The sequence below is a fragment of the Phaethon aethereus genome, assembly GCF_964289735.1.
Source record: "Phaethon aethereus genome assembly, chromosome: 7".
Taxonomy (NCBI): domain Eukaryota; kingdom Metazoa; phylum Chordata; class Aves; order Phaethontiformes; family Phaethontidae; genus Phaethon; species Phaethon aethereus.
The window spans coordinates 24,898,932-24,917,771 of record NC_138583.1 but is presented as its reverse complement, the minus strand read 5'-3'; the positions used below and the strand labels follow the sequence as shown (position 1 = coordinate 24,917,771).

At 36.0% G+C, this 18,840-nt stretch overlaps 1 protein-coding gene across 1 annotated transcript in view; it reads left to right on the top strand.

Annotated features, from left to right (window-relative positions):
* Positions 1-17,735, top strand: part of KNDC1 (kinase non-catalytic C-lobe domain containing 1) — a gene marked incomplete at both ends in the record, with an annotated part of 65,649 nt that extends 47,914 nt beyond the window's left edge. The window contains 14 exons of the mRNA XM_082002168.1: positions 1,657-2,060; positions 9,317-9,410; positions 9,526-9,623; positions 9,917-10,128; positions 11,466-11,579; positions 11,991-12,138; positions 12,405-12,584; positions 13,722-13,937; positions 14,250-14,332; positions 15,564-15,714; positions 16,150-16,272; positions 16,374-16,433; positions 17,074-17,231; positions 17,504-17,735. Of these exons, the coding sequence (XP_081858294.1) occupies positions 1,657-2,060; positions 9,317-9,410; positions 9,526-9,623; positions 9,917-10,128; positions 11,466-11,579; positions 11,991-12,138; positions 12,405-12,584; positions 13,722-13,937; positions 14,250-14,332; positions 15,564-15,714; positions 16,150-16,272; positions 16,374-16,433; positions 17,074-17,231; positions 17,504-17,735 (2,273 nt within the window). The remainder of the gene's footprint in view (positions 1-1,656; positions 2,061-9,316; positions 9,411-9,525; positions 9,624-9,916; positions 10,129-11,465; positions 11,580-11,990; positions 12,139-12,404; positions 12,585-13,721; positions 13,938-14,249; positions 14,333-15,563; positions 15,715-16,149; positions 16,273-16,373; positions 16,434-17,073; positions 17,232-17,503) is intronic.
* Between the last annotated feature and the right edge of the window lie 1,105 nt (positions 17,736-18,840).

Here is an 18,840-nt window from a genome sequence, read left to right as displayed (position 1 = left end):
AGTCAGCTCCATGCAACATAGCAAGTTTAGTTAGGCAGAGAGGAGAGCTTTTAAAAATGCTTGAGACTCATTAGGTGTTACTGAAGAAGTTGAGAATTGATTGAAGGATGACTGTGCAACAGATCTGGTCCTTCTTTGTTCGCTTATCAGAATTAAAACAAAACTGGGCAGTAAAATAAATAAAATGTATTAAAATAAAAATGGTATTGTCAATAAAATTATTTACAAATTCTGGGGAAGGGAATTGTACAGAAATCTAGAAACTGAATTGCTTTTGGATTTAAATGGGCATTTTTAACTATTCATTAAAAGGGTTTTCACAAGCAGGTAAAAAAGAATAGCCTTTACCTCTTTCCTATGAATTCTTCCATTTCTCTGTTCTAGCCACTGAAGTGCCTTTTTAAAAATAGATAGCAAAATGAACAGTGGGTCAAATGATAGATAGTTTTGCCTTTTGATCACAAACTTTGTTACAAGACACAATTTCAGGGCAGTCTTTGAGGTTATATTAGTGGATTGTTTATTTGTAATTCTTCAGTGTGGGTTTTGCACTCTTCCTAGCATACTTTGCCACTGAAGGTTTACAAAATATTCCATCTTTCAGGAACTGAACTCAAAACTGAGCTGGGACTCGTAAATCCCATTGTTATAACAAAACCATTACTCTTTCTAGACTTGATGTATTCATGGACAGGTTTTATTTGGTTGCTGTTAGTATATACTGTCAGTATTTCACTTTTTTCCAAGATATTTCAGCCAGGTTTCAACATTTAAACTCTATTACCTCTCTGTTTTGAGCAAAGTTAAACTGTGTGTTCTTTACATAATGGCTTAAACCCCTACATTGTTAACTTTTATGGTAAAATATAAATTTGTAAGTTTGCAGTTGACTGCTGTCTTTCTATGTTACAATTTTCCATTTTGGCTCAGAATGATTACAAATGTAGAGCCAGACTTTCCCATGGGGTATGTGATTTCTTTGCACCAGTAATTTAGGGCCATTTTACTCCAATGTGGCATATCTAAGCCCTGGAAGGTTGCTCAAGTGAAAAGGGAGATTTCTGGCAGGCATAAAAGCTCCTGTCAGCATCATACCAACCTTTGACCATCTCCTCAGTCCCTCCAGGCTGGTTGTAGCTGTTACAATTGCAAAGAAGTGCCATCATAGCTCAAGGGAGTGAGTCCTGTAGGAGTAGAAAGTTTAACATCTGTGCCCCCTTTGGCTGTATCAAGTATTCTTGCCCTCTGTGTATGGAATAAAAGCTTCAAGACTTAAAGATGGAAAAAACCTCAAGAGTTAAGCTTTTTACTAATGCATCCACAGGTCTGACATATTTAACTTTTGTTTTAAAGCTTCTGAACTATGTTCAAATGCTTTTGTATACGAACAGAACATATTTTGTCATTTTCAGAATGTATTGACCAAAGCTTAATAGTTCTGAAATGCCTTTAACCTTTATCATTTTACAATGTGTTGTTGAGAAAAAGAAATCACAGAGCCAAAATAAGCAACTAACACTGTTGTTAGAGGGCATAAGTAGTCTCATAACTGTATTTTGTATGCGTAGTGTTTAAGTTCAACAAAGCATGCATCACAGTACATGACCATTATTTCTTTCCCTTCCTCCCATCCCCTGCCCCATACACCCTTTTTAGGAGAAGGGGAAACAACCTTTGATGTGAAGGCTGAGCCTATGATAAATACATCATTAGCTGAAATGGATTTTGATGAGTCACCTTCGGATAATTTCAAAAAAGAATTGAGGCTGCAGAATATTATCCCTGTAGAAAAAAAGGGGCAATGTTTACAAAGCAACGGCTGTTGTATTGGTCCAGGCTTTACGGAAGAAAATATAGAGCCAGAGGAAGAGACCATAATAAAGATAGCTGGAAACAGCTACCTTGTGTCTCCAAATCTACCTGACTTTCATAGCTGTAGTCCTGGTTGGAGCAGTGCATTTTATGGAGCTGAATGTTTTGATTCAGAAGTTCATAGTTACATGAAAAACCTTGGAAAGCAGAAATCAAGTGAGTCACAAAATATAGATGCTAAAAAAGTGGTGAGTACATTGATTTAAAGTCATTAAGATACCTCTTTACTTGCTGGTTAAAAGTATGATAATATTTCTTGTGTTACAGTCAGTTGAAAACCCCTTTATTCTTTTAAATACTGACTCTTAAGTGTTTTAAAATCCTCGAAATTTGTGATGTCTTATCAATTAAGCAGTGTAAGGATAGTGCTCCAAAATAAAGAGCACTGACATGGAACTGATAATCACTGACCTACAACCCATCTTCTGTTCCTGAAGTTGACCGGAAATGTACCATCTGCCGTATGCACCAACCCCATGCTGCTAGTAATATAGAAAAGAGCTGAAAATGGTTATGACTGGTGCGTATCACAAGCTCTCAAGAAGTCCTTCATGTCATGTGCTCTGAGCCCTTTTCCTTGGTGTCGTGGTTTAGCCCCAGCCGGCAACTAAGCACCACACAGCCGCTCGCTCACTCTCCCTCCCACAGTGGGACGGGGGAGAGAATTAGGAAAAACCTCGTGGGTTGAGATAAACACGGTTTAATAGGACAGAAAGAAAGAAGGGAACAATAATGATAATACCAACAAAGGAATGTACAAGAACAAGTGAGGCCCAATACAGAAATTGCTCACCACCCCGTGATCGACAGCCCGTCCCCGAGCAGCGATTTCCGCCCCCCGGCCAACTCCAGTTTATGTACTGGGCATGACGTCGGATGGTAGGGAATATCTCTTTGGCCAGTCTGGGTCAGCTGTCCCGGCTGTGTCCCCTCCCAGCTCCCCGTGCACCCCCAGCCTGCTCGCTGGCAGGCCAGCACAAGAAGCTGGACTGTCCTTGACGGCTCAGCAACAACCCAAAACATCAGCACATTATCAACAGTTCCTCATCCCAAATCCAAAACACAGTCTCACACTAGCTTCTGTGAAGAAAACCAGCTCTATCCTGGCTGAAACCAGGACACTTGGTCATGGTGGATTCCCTGGCAGCTTCTCACTGTTTGCCAGGAGAATGGCAGTTATTTGTTCACATCTTCTCTTGGAGATGACTAATCATCATGATGAATGCAGACTTGTGCCTTTTAAGCAGCTTGGGGAGCATGGACAGCAGGGTGGGTTGTTTTAGGTTAGCTAGGTCTTCCATTTCCTTAAAGATCATATTGATCACGTTTACTTAATTTTTACATTTGTGCATCTACCTATAACAAGCTTCAGTTTGTAAATACTTTTGTGAATATTTCCAGTCCAAAGTGACAAAGTAAGGATAATATCTGAAACTGTAGAAATTGATATAGTTGGAGCTGGTTCATGGGAAGAAAAAGAAAAAAATTGAGTTATTAATACTGGAAGACCTATTAATATAGGGACACCTGGAACCTTTTTGTGTCCCTGAGAATGGTTAGTTGTCTAGTTTGTTTTTCCTTATTGTTTCTGCTAGACACATGTTTAGTAAAGATGAAACAGGAGTTGCACTGCTCTTGTGGATTTCCTTACTATAGGCAGTGTTAAATTTGTTGCTTAATTTTTTAAGTGAGCTTCACAAAGTAGAACTAAACAGCTGAGAACATGATCTAGACTTCTTTATTTCCAGATAGTCAGTTTAAATCCCAATTGATCTATGTACATTCATTTTCTTTGAAGTTCTTCAGTTTTCAGTAAAAAACTATAACTATTTTTCTGTTATTAGGCAAGTTAAAGCCTGAATCACTGAGGATGTTCTACTTTTTTTTGCTCCTTCCTATGTTCAGATGTAAGTCTATAGGAGAAAATAGCATGAGAAACTTGAAAAAACAAACAAACAAAAAAACCCCCCACGTTTTCAGGACTGTCACCCTGAAAAATAAAATTTCCATCTACTCAAAAATTCATATTTCTAATCTTATAGGGCTGTTTAATCCTGTGTAAGCATGCCAGCTAGAGAAAAATGAACTTTCATAATCTCCCTTACTTGAAGGACTAATTCTTAACTGAAGAACAGATTTTCATGAGTTTCCATAAGCATCTAAATAGATTTTTCTGTTTCAACAGGCAGTCTTCTTTACTTTGAGATTTTACAGGCTACTCAGCAATTTGGTTTGCTTCAAAAGGATGAATTATCTTCTGAGTTCTTGGCAATTGTTGTCCCTATTTAGCAGGCGTACAACAAAAATGAAGCAAGATTTATGGTGCTTACAGTCGGCTTAGGAATTTGCTTATGAAATTAATGCATAATATTATACATTGCTGCTATCTGTATTAATGCATAAGAACTTGGCTAACCCAACAATCATGTAGGAGGCTGGGGGGAAAAAAGTCATGAAGTGTCTCTCTAGAAAATTTTATTGTGTTTGTGCCCAGTACGTTCTGCTGGAGGAAGTTTACTATTGATACAAAATGCAATTTGTTCACTTTAGCAATTAGTAAACAATTCATTTAGAGAGCAGAACGCACATTCCAATAGCTGAAAATGATGCATACTACTCTGAGGATAAGTGAACTAATTTTCCGTGTGTTATTTAAAATGTGTGGAATCTTACTAGCTGGACAAAATAGACTCTACTCTGTCTCAGTAAGGCAGAAATCATGTATGTGATCTGGACTGCATATGAGGCCAGGTGGACAAACAAGAATAAAATAATTTGCAGACAATAGAAGCTTGGTATCTTATATAGTCTTCCTAATTTGTGAGATCCCTTTGTGTCCAAGTTACAAGGAATACAATTATAAACTGTCATCTTCAATTATGAAGTCAAATTCAGTTTCTATTCCACCATTTTCCTCAGAAAAGAAGGTTAATGAAAAGTTAAGTACTCTTGTACAGCGTAGAAGTGTTTTTAATGCATTGAAAAACAAAACTTAATTTTCACAAAAAGCATGTATGTGCACATACATATATTCTCTGTTGTATTGTTTGTATGAAGAAGTCTTGGGATACTAGAATATTCAGGTATGTAATCTTGAAAATATTTTTAGTAATATAGTATTAAATGTTCTTTCCTTTTTTTATTAAAAATGCTTTTAAGGTGTCTTGCTACTACAAATTCAACAGAGGATAGTTTAATATATCAGTTAATTTTTGGTCTCGTTACTATTTTGATTTATTTCACTACCATAGCACCAACAACTTTGATCTTTCTGCTGGCATTACTACAAGACTGACTTTCTGTGAAACCCAGCTTCTTCCAAATGTGTTTTAAATACAGAATAATAATGCTCCAATTGCAGCAATCTTGAACATTTAACCTGAACAAAGAAAACCTTCCTAAAATCCTGCTGTCTCTCCAAACCATCAGTCATGCCAGTGTTTATACAGTCCTGGGGGTTACTTCACATTTATGCCCAAAGTCTAGCCAGAGTATTTCTAAACTTATAGGGAGACCTGTCTCATTTCTGATGCTGCTTTCATTCCCAATCCACAAAGAACTTGTAACAATTAATCTCGTTTCAACAAAGGACATGATTATATGACTAATATTAAACAACTAATGTAATCTACTTTTCTCTTCCCTCCATGTGCGTTTTACAGGCTACATGGGTTTTAACTAAGTACTTATACATTAACCAAATTACACGTAGGTGATAAGCAGCTCTACCCAGCTTCTTGCTGCTGTCTCTGGTGCCCGATTCATCAAAGCAAACACTACAAATCAACTGTGAAAATGTAAAGCATGATTTTAATCTCCATACCAGCAGCTGACAAAGACCAGTTCGTATCTCATTTTGGACAGTATGGTTAGGGGTAGGATTTAACATTTGTAAGTCCTTGTGTGTACTTGGATGTAGCTGACAGGTGTATTTGTACATCAAAGTGTTTTCATCTAGTTTTATTTGATAATGTGAACATTTATACGTGTTATACTTGGAGTACATGTTATTTAGAAAATAAGTGTGGTCATTAATCACTGACATTTATGAGGCATTAACACTGTTAATGTGTAACCAATGAATAAAAGCTGTGCAAATTTCAAAGGAATGATGCACTGTCTGAACCACAATATCAAGAGAATAAAAGGTGAAAATTAACATGAGCTTTCTGCCAAAGTGGAGCTCAAAAAAAGTTAATTATTCTAGTTGCCAACTCCTCACTGTAAAATCTAGTGGAGAAAACGGGTGTCCCATATCCAGTCCAGGAGGACTACAAAGTCCAAAGAAAGGCTTGTAAGTGGCTGTTTTGAGCAGGAAGGTGGTTTGAGTTGCTGGAGGAAAGTTCTGCCTCTCTTGCAAGGTAGAGCTGTTTGGCTCCACCCTATCCTTCCTTGTTTAAATCATCTGCTAACCAGTTTTATTTCAGAAACCAGTTCCTTGATTAGCTGTAGTCTAGTTTTCATTGTCTGACAAGGATTATATCAACCTACTTTTTGCCCCTTGTCTCTGACAGATTTTTAAAAAGTCAGCAATAAAGCTGAGCTGATTCTACAGCTTTGTGGTAAAGTGTGCTAAAGCAGTGTTTAGGAGTTGCTATTTCAAGGAGTGAATGTTTAAAGATAGCTACACATTTGAGCTTGATTACATTTGTCCTGACTTAGTGGCACTACCCTTTCATAGGGATAGGTCTGCTTGTGTCAGTTCAGGTCTAGTCTGCAACTGGAACAGAGTACTGAATGAGAGCCTAACCACAAAACAAATTACAGTTTTGGAGACATATACATCTCAATACACTTATCTCTCCAATTAAAATATTCATATGATTCAAATGTTTCTTTATTCACTTTCTAAAACTAAATGCAATTAAATTTATTAAGTTTTTTAAATTTTGTATACCTGCAAGTAGGTTTGAGAACATGCAGGTTCTGAGAAACTGACAGAACATGTGATTATATTTATGACAGAATTAACTATTCTGCTATAAAAATAATTAACTTTTATATTTTTCTATTGGAACCTGTTGGATATTGTCTGCAACTTGGATAGGTTGTGATTTAATAAGATGCAAAAAGTAAAACATTTGTTATATGATGAACAATATTAACAATAGACTTAAGTTATTACGATTTTTTAAAATGTAATATGTACTCTTATGTTTGGAAGGAATGCGAAATAGCTAGCAAAATAAAGTATTTATGGATCAAGGTGACACTTTCAAATGTCATAAAAATAATGAATGCTTTACAGTGTAGGTGCTTATCAGATAGTTCATTGCGGTTCTCAAGATCAGCAAAGGTTGATCTACATTTAGAAAAGTTAGGCCTTAGGCAAGCAAGTATATGTCCCCTGCCTCACACCATCTCTAGTTTAGGAGCTGCTGATTTTAGATCCTCATGCAGAGCTCATCCATGCAAACCAAACCAAGTCCTTGCAGCAAAGCAAGACAGGAAGGCAGCTACCACGGCTGCTGTTTCTCCAGGGCAACGTCCAAGTCTGTCCTCACAATGAGACGAGCCTTTTTTCCTCCAGTCTGATAAGCTGTCTTCAGTTCTCTTGCAGCCCCAAGCCTTCCCCCTTAGCTTTTGCCCTTTTTCCTCTTTGCTCTCACTAGGTTTCAGTTATCCCCCAGATCATATAACCTACTTGTAAGAGTCTCTACCAAACTTTGGTGCACTCAAGCTGTGCCTAGGAGGTTTCTAGTGCAAGTTTTGCATATTCTGGTCACAGTTTTTTGCTTTCCCATTCCTTTTCTCTTTCCTTTTCCCTTCTGCCAATATTCTGCATCCTTTGGTAAAGCCACCTTTCAGCATGTAAAAAACCTTACGCTTCAAGGACAGATTGGAATTTGCAATTTTCCCAAGTAAACAAAGTCAGTCTGTCATTACTTTGTTCCCTAGACTAAGGGATGGTCTCTAGAAAAGTGTCCTGACAAATTAAATGTACTTCAGTGGGAGCAGAACAATTGAATGTATAGCTTTATCAAAATTGTTTATATTCTAGACCTACTAAAATGAAAGATGTTGTGGAATAGACTGGGAATTTGCTACTGACTTCATTGCTACTCACCTGAAGTTACTTACGGGAGAAACCACTTCTGTCCATCAGATTCCGAATGTCAGAAAGTGGACACTCTCTGATTCTCTTTCTGAGTTCATAGTCTCTTAATCAACATGGTTTCACTTTAATTGATGAAACAAAAACAAACCTTTAAGTAAAAACAAACAATTTCCAATTGAGAATCTGGATAATAACTTTTCTGTGCTTTCACTATTCTCTGTGTGATGCCTGTGTAGTGGTAACTCTTTTAAAAATCCATGGGGCTTTTGTGACTCTTGCTGCTAATGAACTATGTCATTAAACCTTTTGAGCTTTTCTGAAAAATAGTGACAGGCTTTTCTCACACTCAAATTAATTTCTAGTAACACCATCCCATTAAAGCTAACCTATTTACCAATCTGTTGTTTGGTATGTTAGCTCTGAGCTATGTGTTTTCTGATCACTCTGCTTGTGGGAGTTCTGTCTGCTGCATTCAGTGAACTTACTCCATTTAAAATGCTGTTTCATGTAACTGGGTCACTGGTAGTTAGCTTAGGACCCAAGTGCAAAAGCCACCACTTTTATAAAACACAACACATGTCACGTTTGTTTTTTCATAAGAAATCAGAAGCTGAACCCAAAGTGGGTGGCCCTTTTTCATTGGCTGGCAAATAGTGAAACCTTTGATATGCAAACAAATATAAATGTTTGTATTAAAGTTGATATTATTGCAAGAAGCCCGATATACTTTCATTTCTATCCATTGTTTAAGTTATATAATTCTATAGATATGTATTTTTTCAATTATGTAAAATACATAAATATAAAACAGGTAAGCTGAACTTCAAAATTGATACGTCCTTTATTTTATAGAGCAGCTTTCCTGTCTGTTTTCTGACCTGGTTGTATAACGTAATGTAATTATACTTGTTTGGAAACCATTGCTTTCAGTCAAACATTCAGTTCTTGCTGCAAATATAGGTCAGCTGCTTAACAGAGCATTTCTGGGGTCTGCACTCATTTCAGAACCCGTCACTTTTAATTCTGGATGACTTCCAAGTGTAGCTTTTAAAAATGCTCTTGAAAACAACCAGATAAGTTCAATTATAATTAAAGGCATATTTATATAATCAAACAAACGTCAATGTGGTCTCATCATACACAAAACAGCTCCAGTTCTTAAGTTGTAGAACAGTGGCATAACTAATGCTTTTCTGGGGACAGGTGATGCCTGCTGTAATTTCCCTGTAAGCACAGGCGTGAAAGGTAGTTTTTCCTAGTTGATATCATATTCTTGTCTGTTCGGGTGTTCTTTTTTTAATACAAAAAAATTCTCTTCTAAAACTCGGTTTCCTACTAGAACCTTGCATTACCATTCTAATCAGAATCCTTTTTCCCTTTAAATAGGAACTAGAACAATTGCTAATGATGGAGACAAAAAATTACAGAAAGACCATAAACTTTTACCAGAAACTATTGCAGAAAGAAAGAAGAAACAAAGGTAAGATTACAGCAACTTGCCAGTAATGAAATGAGTGCGTAGTACTTGTAAGGATTTTTTTTTTCTGTAAATCAGAATCATTTACGTTCTTATGCTGTGTGTTTTAAATCTAAAGGTCCTGAAACTAAATCCATGTTGCTCAAATTGAGAGGACAGCTACAGGAGATGAAATCAAAAGTGCAGTTTCTTGAACTGGTGAAGAAATATGTGCAGGCAAGTCAGACTATTTTGCTTGTGTTTCATTTGTCATTTCATTACTGCATCAGTGTAGTTGGCTGCTCAAGTCAGTATACAAAATGTGAAGAGTTTGTGTCAAAGTGCCAAATTAAGTAGGATCTAAAAGAATTATTAAAATAAAGGTAATTGCTTTAAAATATTGTTTAAAAAGGGAAAAAAAAGCAATTGTATGAAATGTGATTTGGCTTTAGGTGGAGTTGACTGCATTTTGTGTGGATTTCCCTCTTTGCCTACTTTTTTTTTTTCCATGGCTTTGCATCTTCGAGCAGATCATGTATGCAGAGCAGTGGGGTGTGGAATCCTGTGTGCTGCCGACAGTCCTCCACAACGGCAGAACTGACACTGTGGGAGTGGCACCTACAGATGAGTCGTCATTGCTTCTTTACTACAACACAGAGAAACACCAGTGTAATAATCAAAATGGAGTAAGAGTCCTGCAGGCTGGTACACCACTTGGTTTAATGGCTTATTTATATTCTAGGTATAGTATAATTTACACATCCTTAACTGGGAGTGGTTGAGGCATAGTTGCTAATTCAGGAAAAAATAGTCTCTGGGACAAAGCCTAGTTACTCAGCATTGCATAAATTCTTCTCTCTTGTATCGAGTTTGATGTTATTGCTATGAACACCTATTTGCAGAAATGGGCATGGAAATGGCAAAAGACAATCTGATAAGAAATAAGCCAAACTACTAAATTTGGATTTGGTTAAAACTCAAAGCATTTGATAATAAATCAAAAACTAATAACTTTTTTTTTTTTAATCTTATTTGAGGTTTTGCTCCGATAGTTGCTGTGGAATCAAAGCTTTATGTTACTGCCAGCAGTATAACAATTCTTGAGAACATATGATTTGATAATTCTTATTAATAGGATCTGGATGTGAAAACATATAAGTTCTGTTTTACAGATTATTACCGCAGTCTTTAGGACTGATTTAGACTTTAGGCTTATCTCAGGACTTACATGGGGACAAAGGTGTCCTTTAACTTTCAACTGGGTTGAGGGCAGAGGTTTTTTTTAAGGTACCTCAGCCATAATAGCATGAAGGATGGAAACCACTTGAGAGACTCCATCAGACTTCTGGCACTGTAGAGGGAGCAACTGGAACTTCCTCCCAGCTACATCCTCCAGCTCCTCCTCTCTCTGAGACTCAGTTACTTATCCTGAGTGCTGCTTTTCCTGGTAGTTAATATTTTGCACAAAGTGAACAGATTTTTTTGGAATCAGAGCTTCCACATTCATCAAATCCAAACTTTCATGATTAGCTGTAAGCCCTCAGGGAGACATGACAATTAACCTGTGTTAAAACTTTGAAAGTATGTGTGTGTATAGGTAAAAAAAAATAAAACACGCTCATTTTTAGTATGTGTATACGTATATTATGGTGTTAAAGCAACTACTGCTCTGATTAGAGCTACAGGAAATATTTTCTTGCTTAAAGTATCTACTAGTTATGCTGCTGTTATAATAAAAATTTTTTAAAACAACATCAAGTGAGATGATAAAAAAATGAAATTAAATATGTTCTTGCATACTATTTAGAATGTAACTTCTGATAATAGAAATGTCAAAGTGGTTCTTCACAAAATTGCAAGTAACGAAACTTTAAAAAAAATATGCTTGCAGTATTGACAATCACAATATTTGATGTGTAAAAAAAAAAAAAAAAAAAAATTAATCAAGGTTTTATGCAGACCTTGAGAATTTAAAATCCCTACTACTTTTTGATATTTTGAGGATTTTTTTGCTGTTGCTTTACTCTAAGGCAAGAAATTGTGTTCTTGCTTGTCTGAAGTTTTTCTTCTGTTTCACAGAAATGCATTTTTAGAAGGTTACGTACAGCAGTTTCTCTACACATTTCGCTATTTCTGCACACAAGAAGAATTTTTGCAGTTTATTCTTGAGAGAATCAGCAGCACTTTATCCAGGTACAGTAATTTCCTATGAAAAATACTATCAAAGCACAACTGGCTTTCCCCCCCTCAATGGCAAATAGCTGTTTCTGAAAAGAACTACTTAAACTGAATTTTGATGTTTGTTTTTGTAAAACTTTCTTGACAAGTGAGACTGAAACTAGAGCAAGTGCTATATTTGACAATGTGCTTACTTCTTTTTTCTTCTGAATTCCGAGTCTTACTTTTGCCAGTTGTTCAGTGATGGGTTGCAAGTACAACCACAGCTTTGTTTCCATAGCGCCATGGATTCTAGAGACATGAAACATACGAATTTAAGATAGTACAGGCAATACCAAATAATACTTGTGTTTTTTTCAACACTTATTTTTAAGTTGGAATCGGATATCAATTTTGGTGATATAAGTGCCTTTTTCTCCTCACCAGTGCGAGCCTGGATCCTTCCACATCACTTACCAAAATATGTAACCGCAGTTTCTACATCCTGCAGGCTTGGATTGAAGACTGCTACAGTGTAGACTTTGCAACAAATACTGATCTTTTGTGTACCCTAAAAGAATTTATTTCTTCCAAGGTAAGTCAGAATTTCAGTAGAAGGTTTAAGGAGAAAAAAAAAAAAAAATCAATTGAAGTAAATTATGGTGTATGTAAGATTGTTATTACAAAAAGCTGTCCTGATTACAATTAAGGTAAAATAAAAGGAAAATAATAATATCTTTGACAACTATGCTCAGTATCTCTGGTTTTGGACAGACACGAATCTTACAACTATATTGTGTCTTGCTTATAATTTATGGGAAATTGAGTTCAGTACTCTGCTAACCTGTTTTGCATTTACAGGTTGCTCCATTAAATGGCTATGGTGAGCGCTTGTTGTCATTACTTGAGGATGCTTCTGCCAGGAAAAGTGGCAGTGCACATCAGTGCTCCAGCATGGCCGAATGTGAAGAGGAGGGCGAGGAGGACAGAAAAACATTACATTCTCTATGTAAAAAGCTCTCAGAAGATGTTTCCAGAAAGGCATGTCTTTTCTTCAGACTGCAGTATATGGAGCACATTTCCATATATTATTTTCTGGCAAAAACTAGAGTATCCAGCTTAGTGTCTAAACCTTGATTTAGTAAAATTCATGCACCTACATTTTAAATTTTCTTTTGAAATATCTAAGGCCTAAACAGTTCTATAACTGTGGAAGTCACCTTTAAGCCTTAATTGTACCCTGTCAACTGTTTCAGTAATAATAGATCAGAAAATCAAAATTTTGAGAGGAGTTGGACTCTTCATCCTTGATACTAGCATGTGATTCATAGTTACTAGGAAACCTTTCCCCGCTTGTCAAACATTAATATTTTTATTAGGCATATATATTTGTAAGTCTATAAATATAGGAAAACAGTGGGGAGTGAGGGGTTTCCTGTTAGAACTTCAAAGCTTGTAGCAAAATTGACTTTTGTCTGTATTTACTGGTTAATATAGCGTGCTAGTGAAAAGTAACCGCAGAAGCTGGAGAGTATGGTAGGCTTTTCCTGAAAAAAAAATCACTCTACAGACTGACTAAAATGACATGTAGAAGTCAAATATATTCATAATGTGCAAGTTGAATTTAGAATCAGCCTCTCGATAAAGGTACAGAATTCCATGGGGTATACTGGGCATTCAGCCAATAAGGGGCAAGCAGAATAGAGAAAACATGGAATTCTTTTACTGTCACTGCATCATAATGATACCGGAAGATAGAAGGGAAAAGAATGGAAAACGAAATATTTATTTGGAAAGAGGTGTTTGATTCTAAGCAAAAAGAGTACAAGCAATAGTAAGAGAAGTTAAGAAGTAAAATATAAAATACAGAACTTCAGAATATAAACCATTTCATGGCAGCAAGCTTGAATACACAGAAGTTTATTTTAAATACCAATTGTTGATTGAGATCTGGCAACCTCCTGCTCAGACTCATCAACTGTGCATATTGTATTAGCTTAAAATAGCAAGGTTGAATAAACCAGTTAGTGTCTGGGCTAACCTTGAAGATTAGCTGAAGAGTTTTGCATCCACAAAGGTGTTTCTCTAACAAAACTTTACAGAAAGTTAAATCAAGGGGAGACATGATGTTTGCTTTAGACAACCTGTAGCTTTACTGGTTTTTTCCCCCCTCCACAGAACTTTAACTGGAAACTTTCCAAAGGAATGGGACCAATTGCACAATATCAGAGAGAGCGACTGTGCACTATTTCATCCGTTTTGCCAAAGCCGTGCTATAACAGTTTTACAGAAGAATTCCCAATCTCCTTTGCTAAAGCAGATGAAGTGGGACCGTATCTCTTAATAGAACACAGCGTGCAACAGCTTTGTTGTCAGCTGACGTTACTGCAACAGGTACAGAGATCTAGGTCTACTTGGAAGTACAAATAGTATCAGTCTTACATTATACTCAGCCTCCTTCCTTTACCTTTTCCCAACCTTGTTTCAAGCTTATTTCATAAGAATTTGAATTAAAATAATCCATTTTTCTCTTGATACCTCTACAGTGAAATTTAGAATGGCTAATTCTATTCTTAGGCTGTGATCCCTCCGATAAATTTGCTGAAGAGAGTGTGGAGCAGGGGGAACCCTCTCTCATTTTCATCTCTGAGCATTTTAGAAGAACTGCTAGATCTAACAACAGATATATCTTGTTCTTCTTTTTAGGAAGTATTTCATAAATGTCATCCAGTACACTTTTTAAATTCACGAGCACTTGGTGTTAAAGACAAAAGTGTTGCTGCCCAAAAGTAAGTTGCTTATTTTAATTGCCCTTCTATTCTGTTGATGCACAATAACTTACTCTGTTACACCTTTAATAAATCCAGGAAAAGAGAAAGATTTTGAATACTTAATATCTTTCCGACGGACTAGATAGTCTGTTTATATAATTTTTTTAATTTCAGGAGTTTTTATGCAAGTGTACTTATATGTACCTATGCACGTATATGTATGTGGTAGGTCACATTTGCAAGGTGATTATCTAAAGTCGGTCAAGCCAAAATATTTCTGACGACTTGTGTTAGGGGGATTGATTCAATGGTTTCATTTTTGGCAGGAAAAAAAAAGTAATGGTTTCTGAAACAGGCTCCTTGATGATTCATGTGTGCATGTATATAAAATCTCAATGACCATTACAGTGTCACAGAATAGCTGAGGTTGGAAGAGACATCTCAAGATCATGTAGTCCAAGCCCTCTACCTTTAAGCAAGGTCAGCTAGAGCAGGTTGCCCAGGATCGTGTGCAGCTGGGTTCTGAATGTGGATGGAGACTCCACAACCACTCTGTGCAATGTTCATTTTGTACTGTTAGGCAGATGAAGTACCAATGTTCACAGATACGTAAGAATTTTCCTATAGTTTTTAGAGTGGTTACTAACCTATTTATATTACTTACTCAACGGTAATTAATGTTTTCATCCAGCCACGTGGACCTAATTATATTTGATTATGGTCTAGTTCTTGTACATGTTAAATGCACAAGTAGCCTTTTCTGTCTAAAGATAGGGAATGAACAGCTAAAGCAGCTCATCCTTTCCAGATTGTTAAATGGCAGAGGCTAAATCAGTTGGTTTATACTGATTTGGGGTTCAGGCATGGGAAACAAACTGTATGATCACTAGGTATTAGCCTCAATTTCTTACATGGCTGCAGTTTTTAATGAGTTTGGATTTCTGGCTGTTGTTTTGTGTCAGGTTGGATGGTTTGTTTTATTCTGTCACAAGTGCTGAAGGTGTCTTTATGTACAGAAATGTATCCTGCATATGCTTATCTTGTAATCACATATAATTAGCTTGTAATTATAAGGAACAAAAAGTAACATAGCTCACTGTGTACTTTGTAAAAGATTATAAAATCAAGACTGCAAGTACTGCAGAATTATTTTAAATGGTTAGAGGTTGGCATCTTCACAATCAAGATTTTCTTTGAAAGTTCAAAGTCAGAATGAATTTTTTGCCTTTTTTTCCCATTTTCTCCATAGAGCTGTTTCTACCGAGGCAGTTTCACTTAAAGTCTGTAATCTGTTTCTGTCAAAGTGCATACAAGACCAGTACCTTCTACAATTATTAAGAAATGCAGACAGTATCAGCACTTGGGTTGCTGCTGAAATTGTGACATGTCACACGTCTAAGGTTCGTCACTGTTTTATTGTATTACTAATTATGAAACTGTTATTTAGTTGTTATTGTATATGAGTTGCTATGTAGCAAAGCTGCAGGAAATATTCTGAAATACACCTGTGAGTAGGCAGTTAGCAATTTGGTTTGTTGCACAAGGAGCGTCTTGGATGTTTTGTAGTAGCAGGTGTCAAAACCTAATAGAATGTAAGAAATGTGTTGCCTGAGGAGAACAGATGTCAGACTTTAACAAGGACACCTTGGTGCCAGAAAAAGGAGAACTTTGTGTTGGAGGGCAACGTTACTACAGTCAACAATTTTCATCAAAAATTCAAAAAGAAAATGCATCTGTTCTTCCTTCTCATTTAATTTTATTGTGTAAATTTACTATATATATTTATTGTGTATAGATTTATTTTTATATATAGTATATCTTAATTTTTTTTTCAGCTGCAGGTGAGCTTGTTATCAAAATTTCTTCTTATAGCAAAATGCTGCTATGAACAAAGAAATTTTGCTACTGCAATGCAAATCCTAGCAGGCTTGGAAAATCTTATTGTCCGACAGTTACCAGTAAGTTTGGCAATCTGTTCTGTAACTATTCTGCTTAACATAATCTTGTTCTATATGGAAATGAATGTGAAAAACCAAAATATGTTTTGTTTTATTGTAAGGCCTGGAAAATTTTACCTGCAAAAGTAGCTGAAATAATGGAGGAACTCAAGGCTGTTGAGGTATTGTATGAATTCTTAATGTAAAAATACTTCTTTGGGGATGGAGAAGATGCAAGATCTGCTTAAATGGCTGCCTCTGCAAAATGAAAGCCGTAATTATTGCTTTGTATTATGAAGGAGATTTTAATTTAATTTAAGACTTTTGACTCTTGGATTAAGAGTTTACATTAATTTTCATCTCAGTATTTCTCAAAAATATATCCTGTTTGTGGCTAAAAATCACCAAAAAATCTTCAAAGCAAGCTAGGACATTAGATACACTTTTTCTGATTATTTCTGCAGGAGCTTTGTGCCTGTAATCTCTTTTGAAAAATTTTAAATGTTTATTTTATCACAGGCATTCTTTTATTGATCTATAAATTTTTGAATTATAGATTGAAGTTCCGAAAAGGTAATTTTTGTTTGTGATTTAGAAGGATTAAAATTATGTATGAAGTATCTTTGATTAAAGTTACTTTCTTCATTTGTGTGTTTTAAAATGTTTGCCACCGAGATTAATTCATAGGGTTGTATTCAACTTCAATGCCAAAAGTTAAAATTTATGACAAATAAACACGTAGTGCTAAACACATGGACAACTCCTTGTAAAACCTGCCCCAATACTTAACGTGAGGTTTATCTGTGCGCATTTTTAAACTAGGTGTTTTTAAAAAGTGACAGCTTATGCTTGATGGAAGGAGAAAGATTCAAGACACTCCCAACAATTCCATCAGCCCATGTTTTGGCTATGCATGTCCAACAACTTGAAACTGGAGGATTCACAATGACAAATGGAGCTCACAAGTGGACTAAACTTAGGTAATTATTTTAATTGTCTATGTATGTCACTTAACTTATTAAATTACAATATGTCTAATGGGGTAATGAGAGCTAATGCAATATTTCACAGTTAGCAGTTTAAATAGTTCCAGTCATTTTAACGTCTAACTAAAGGGACGTATACTATTGAAGAGAATGCTCAATTCCTCAATTTGAATTTCCTGTAAAGTTTGGTTTTGGGGGTGTTTTTGTGTTTTGGGTTTTTTTATCAGCAAAACACATTAATCTTTCTTGTCATGTTCTCTTTCAAGAAATATTGCAAAAGTTGTGAGCCAAGTTCATGCGTTTCAAGAGAATCCTTATACATATACACCAGATTTCAAGCTGCAGTCTTACATCAGACAAAGAATAACTCGTTTTAAAGATGCAGACATTTCTGCCTTGGCAGCTGACAACTGTGCCAACTTCCATCAGATACCAGCAGAAAAACATTCTCGAAAAATTCAGGACACGCTGCGCAGGATGAAGGCGACATTTCAGTAATTGTTTACATTTCATCTGTTCTATTCCAAGTGCAGATTGTAAAACTGGATTAAGTTGACTTCATCTCCTGGACGAATTCCCAAGCAAATACTTAAGTGACTTAAAATGCTATCTCAAGTTGAAATAACTATATTTCTTAACATGGAATTAGAAAATGCTGACTAATGAGATTTGATTCCCTGGCAACAGGACGACAGATCAAAAGAATAAAACCAAAAATATAAGTAAAGACAAAGAATAGGTGAAAAAGATGATTAATTTTGTCACTGTTCTTTGGCATAAAAAATAATTAGCCCACAAACAAATATCAAAAAAATACTGTGGAAATAGGTTAAAATTACAGCTTCTGTTGCAAAGCTGGTCTAGGAGGGTTCAGAGTTCATTAAATGTTGAATATATTTTTATATAAACATAGTATACTTGTATCCTGTTATAGTGTGCATATAATTCAGGGACACAGATCCTCTGCTATCTTTTGCCTGTTGGTGTGTCTTGTTTTTATGTTGTGTATTATGAAAACTGTAATTGAGTTTTTCTTCAGGCATACTAAGGAAGGAGAGGAATGCCATGCTGCAACTTCTTTTTGTTTTGGTTTTAATGTCATTGAACTAACCTGTTTCCAAATGAAAGTAAGATCTGAATCGAAATACTACCACTCTGTTGCTTTGCTTCTGCCCTCATGGCCTTGTGAAAACAGTGAACGTGAAAATGCCTCTTTTTCTGTATTTGGCACAAGAATCACTTTGCCAATTTGTGTACGTATGTATGTGTGCACGTTTGATTATGGCTTTTGCTCCTGAGGTTGCTGTTGCAGATTGCAGTGCTCCAGCAGCATTAAATAGATGATAACTGTGTGAAATTCGGATCTTGTAAAACTTTGGTGCTAACCTATTTATAGAGCTTATACTTACAAGACCTTCTAAATGGCAATGAAATGCGATGCTATTGCTAGAAAGTTTATTGAGCTACCCAGGTTTATGCAACCTCCAAATGTTAAGGCTACAAATTAGTTACAAATGCTGGTATTCCTACCAGAGGGAACAATGGTAGTATTGGAAGAGAAGTGGGGAAGGGCAAGAAATAGCTAAAATGAGCTCTCTCCTGA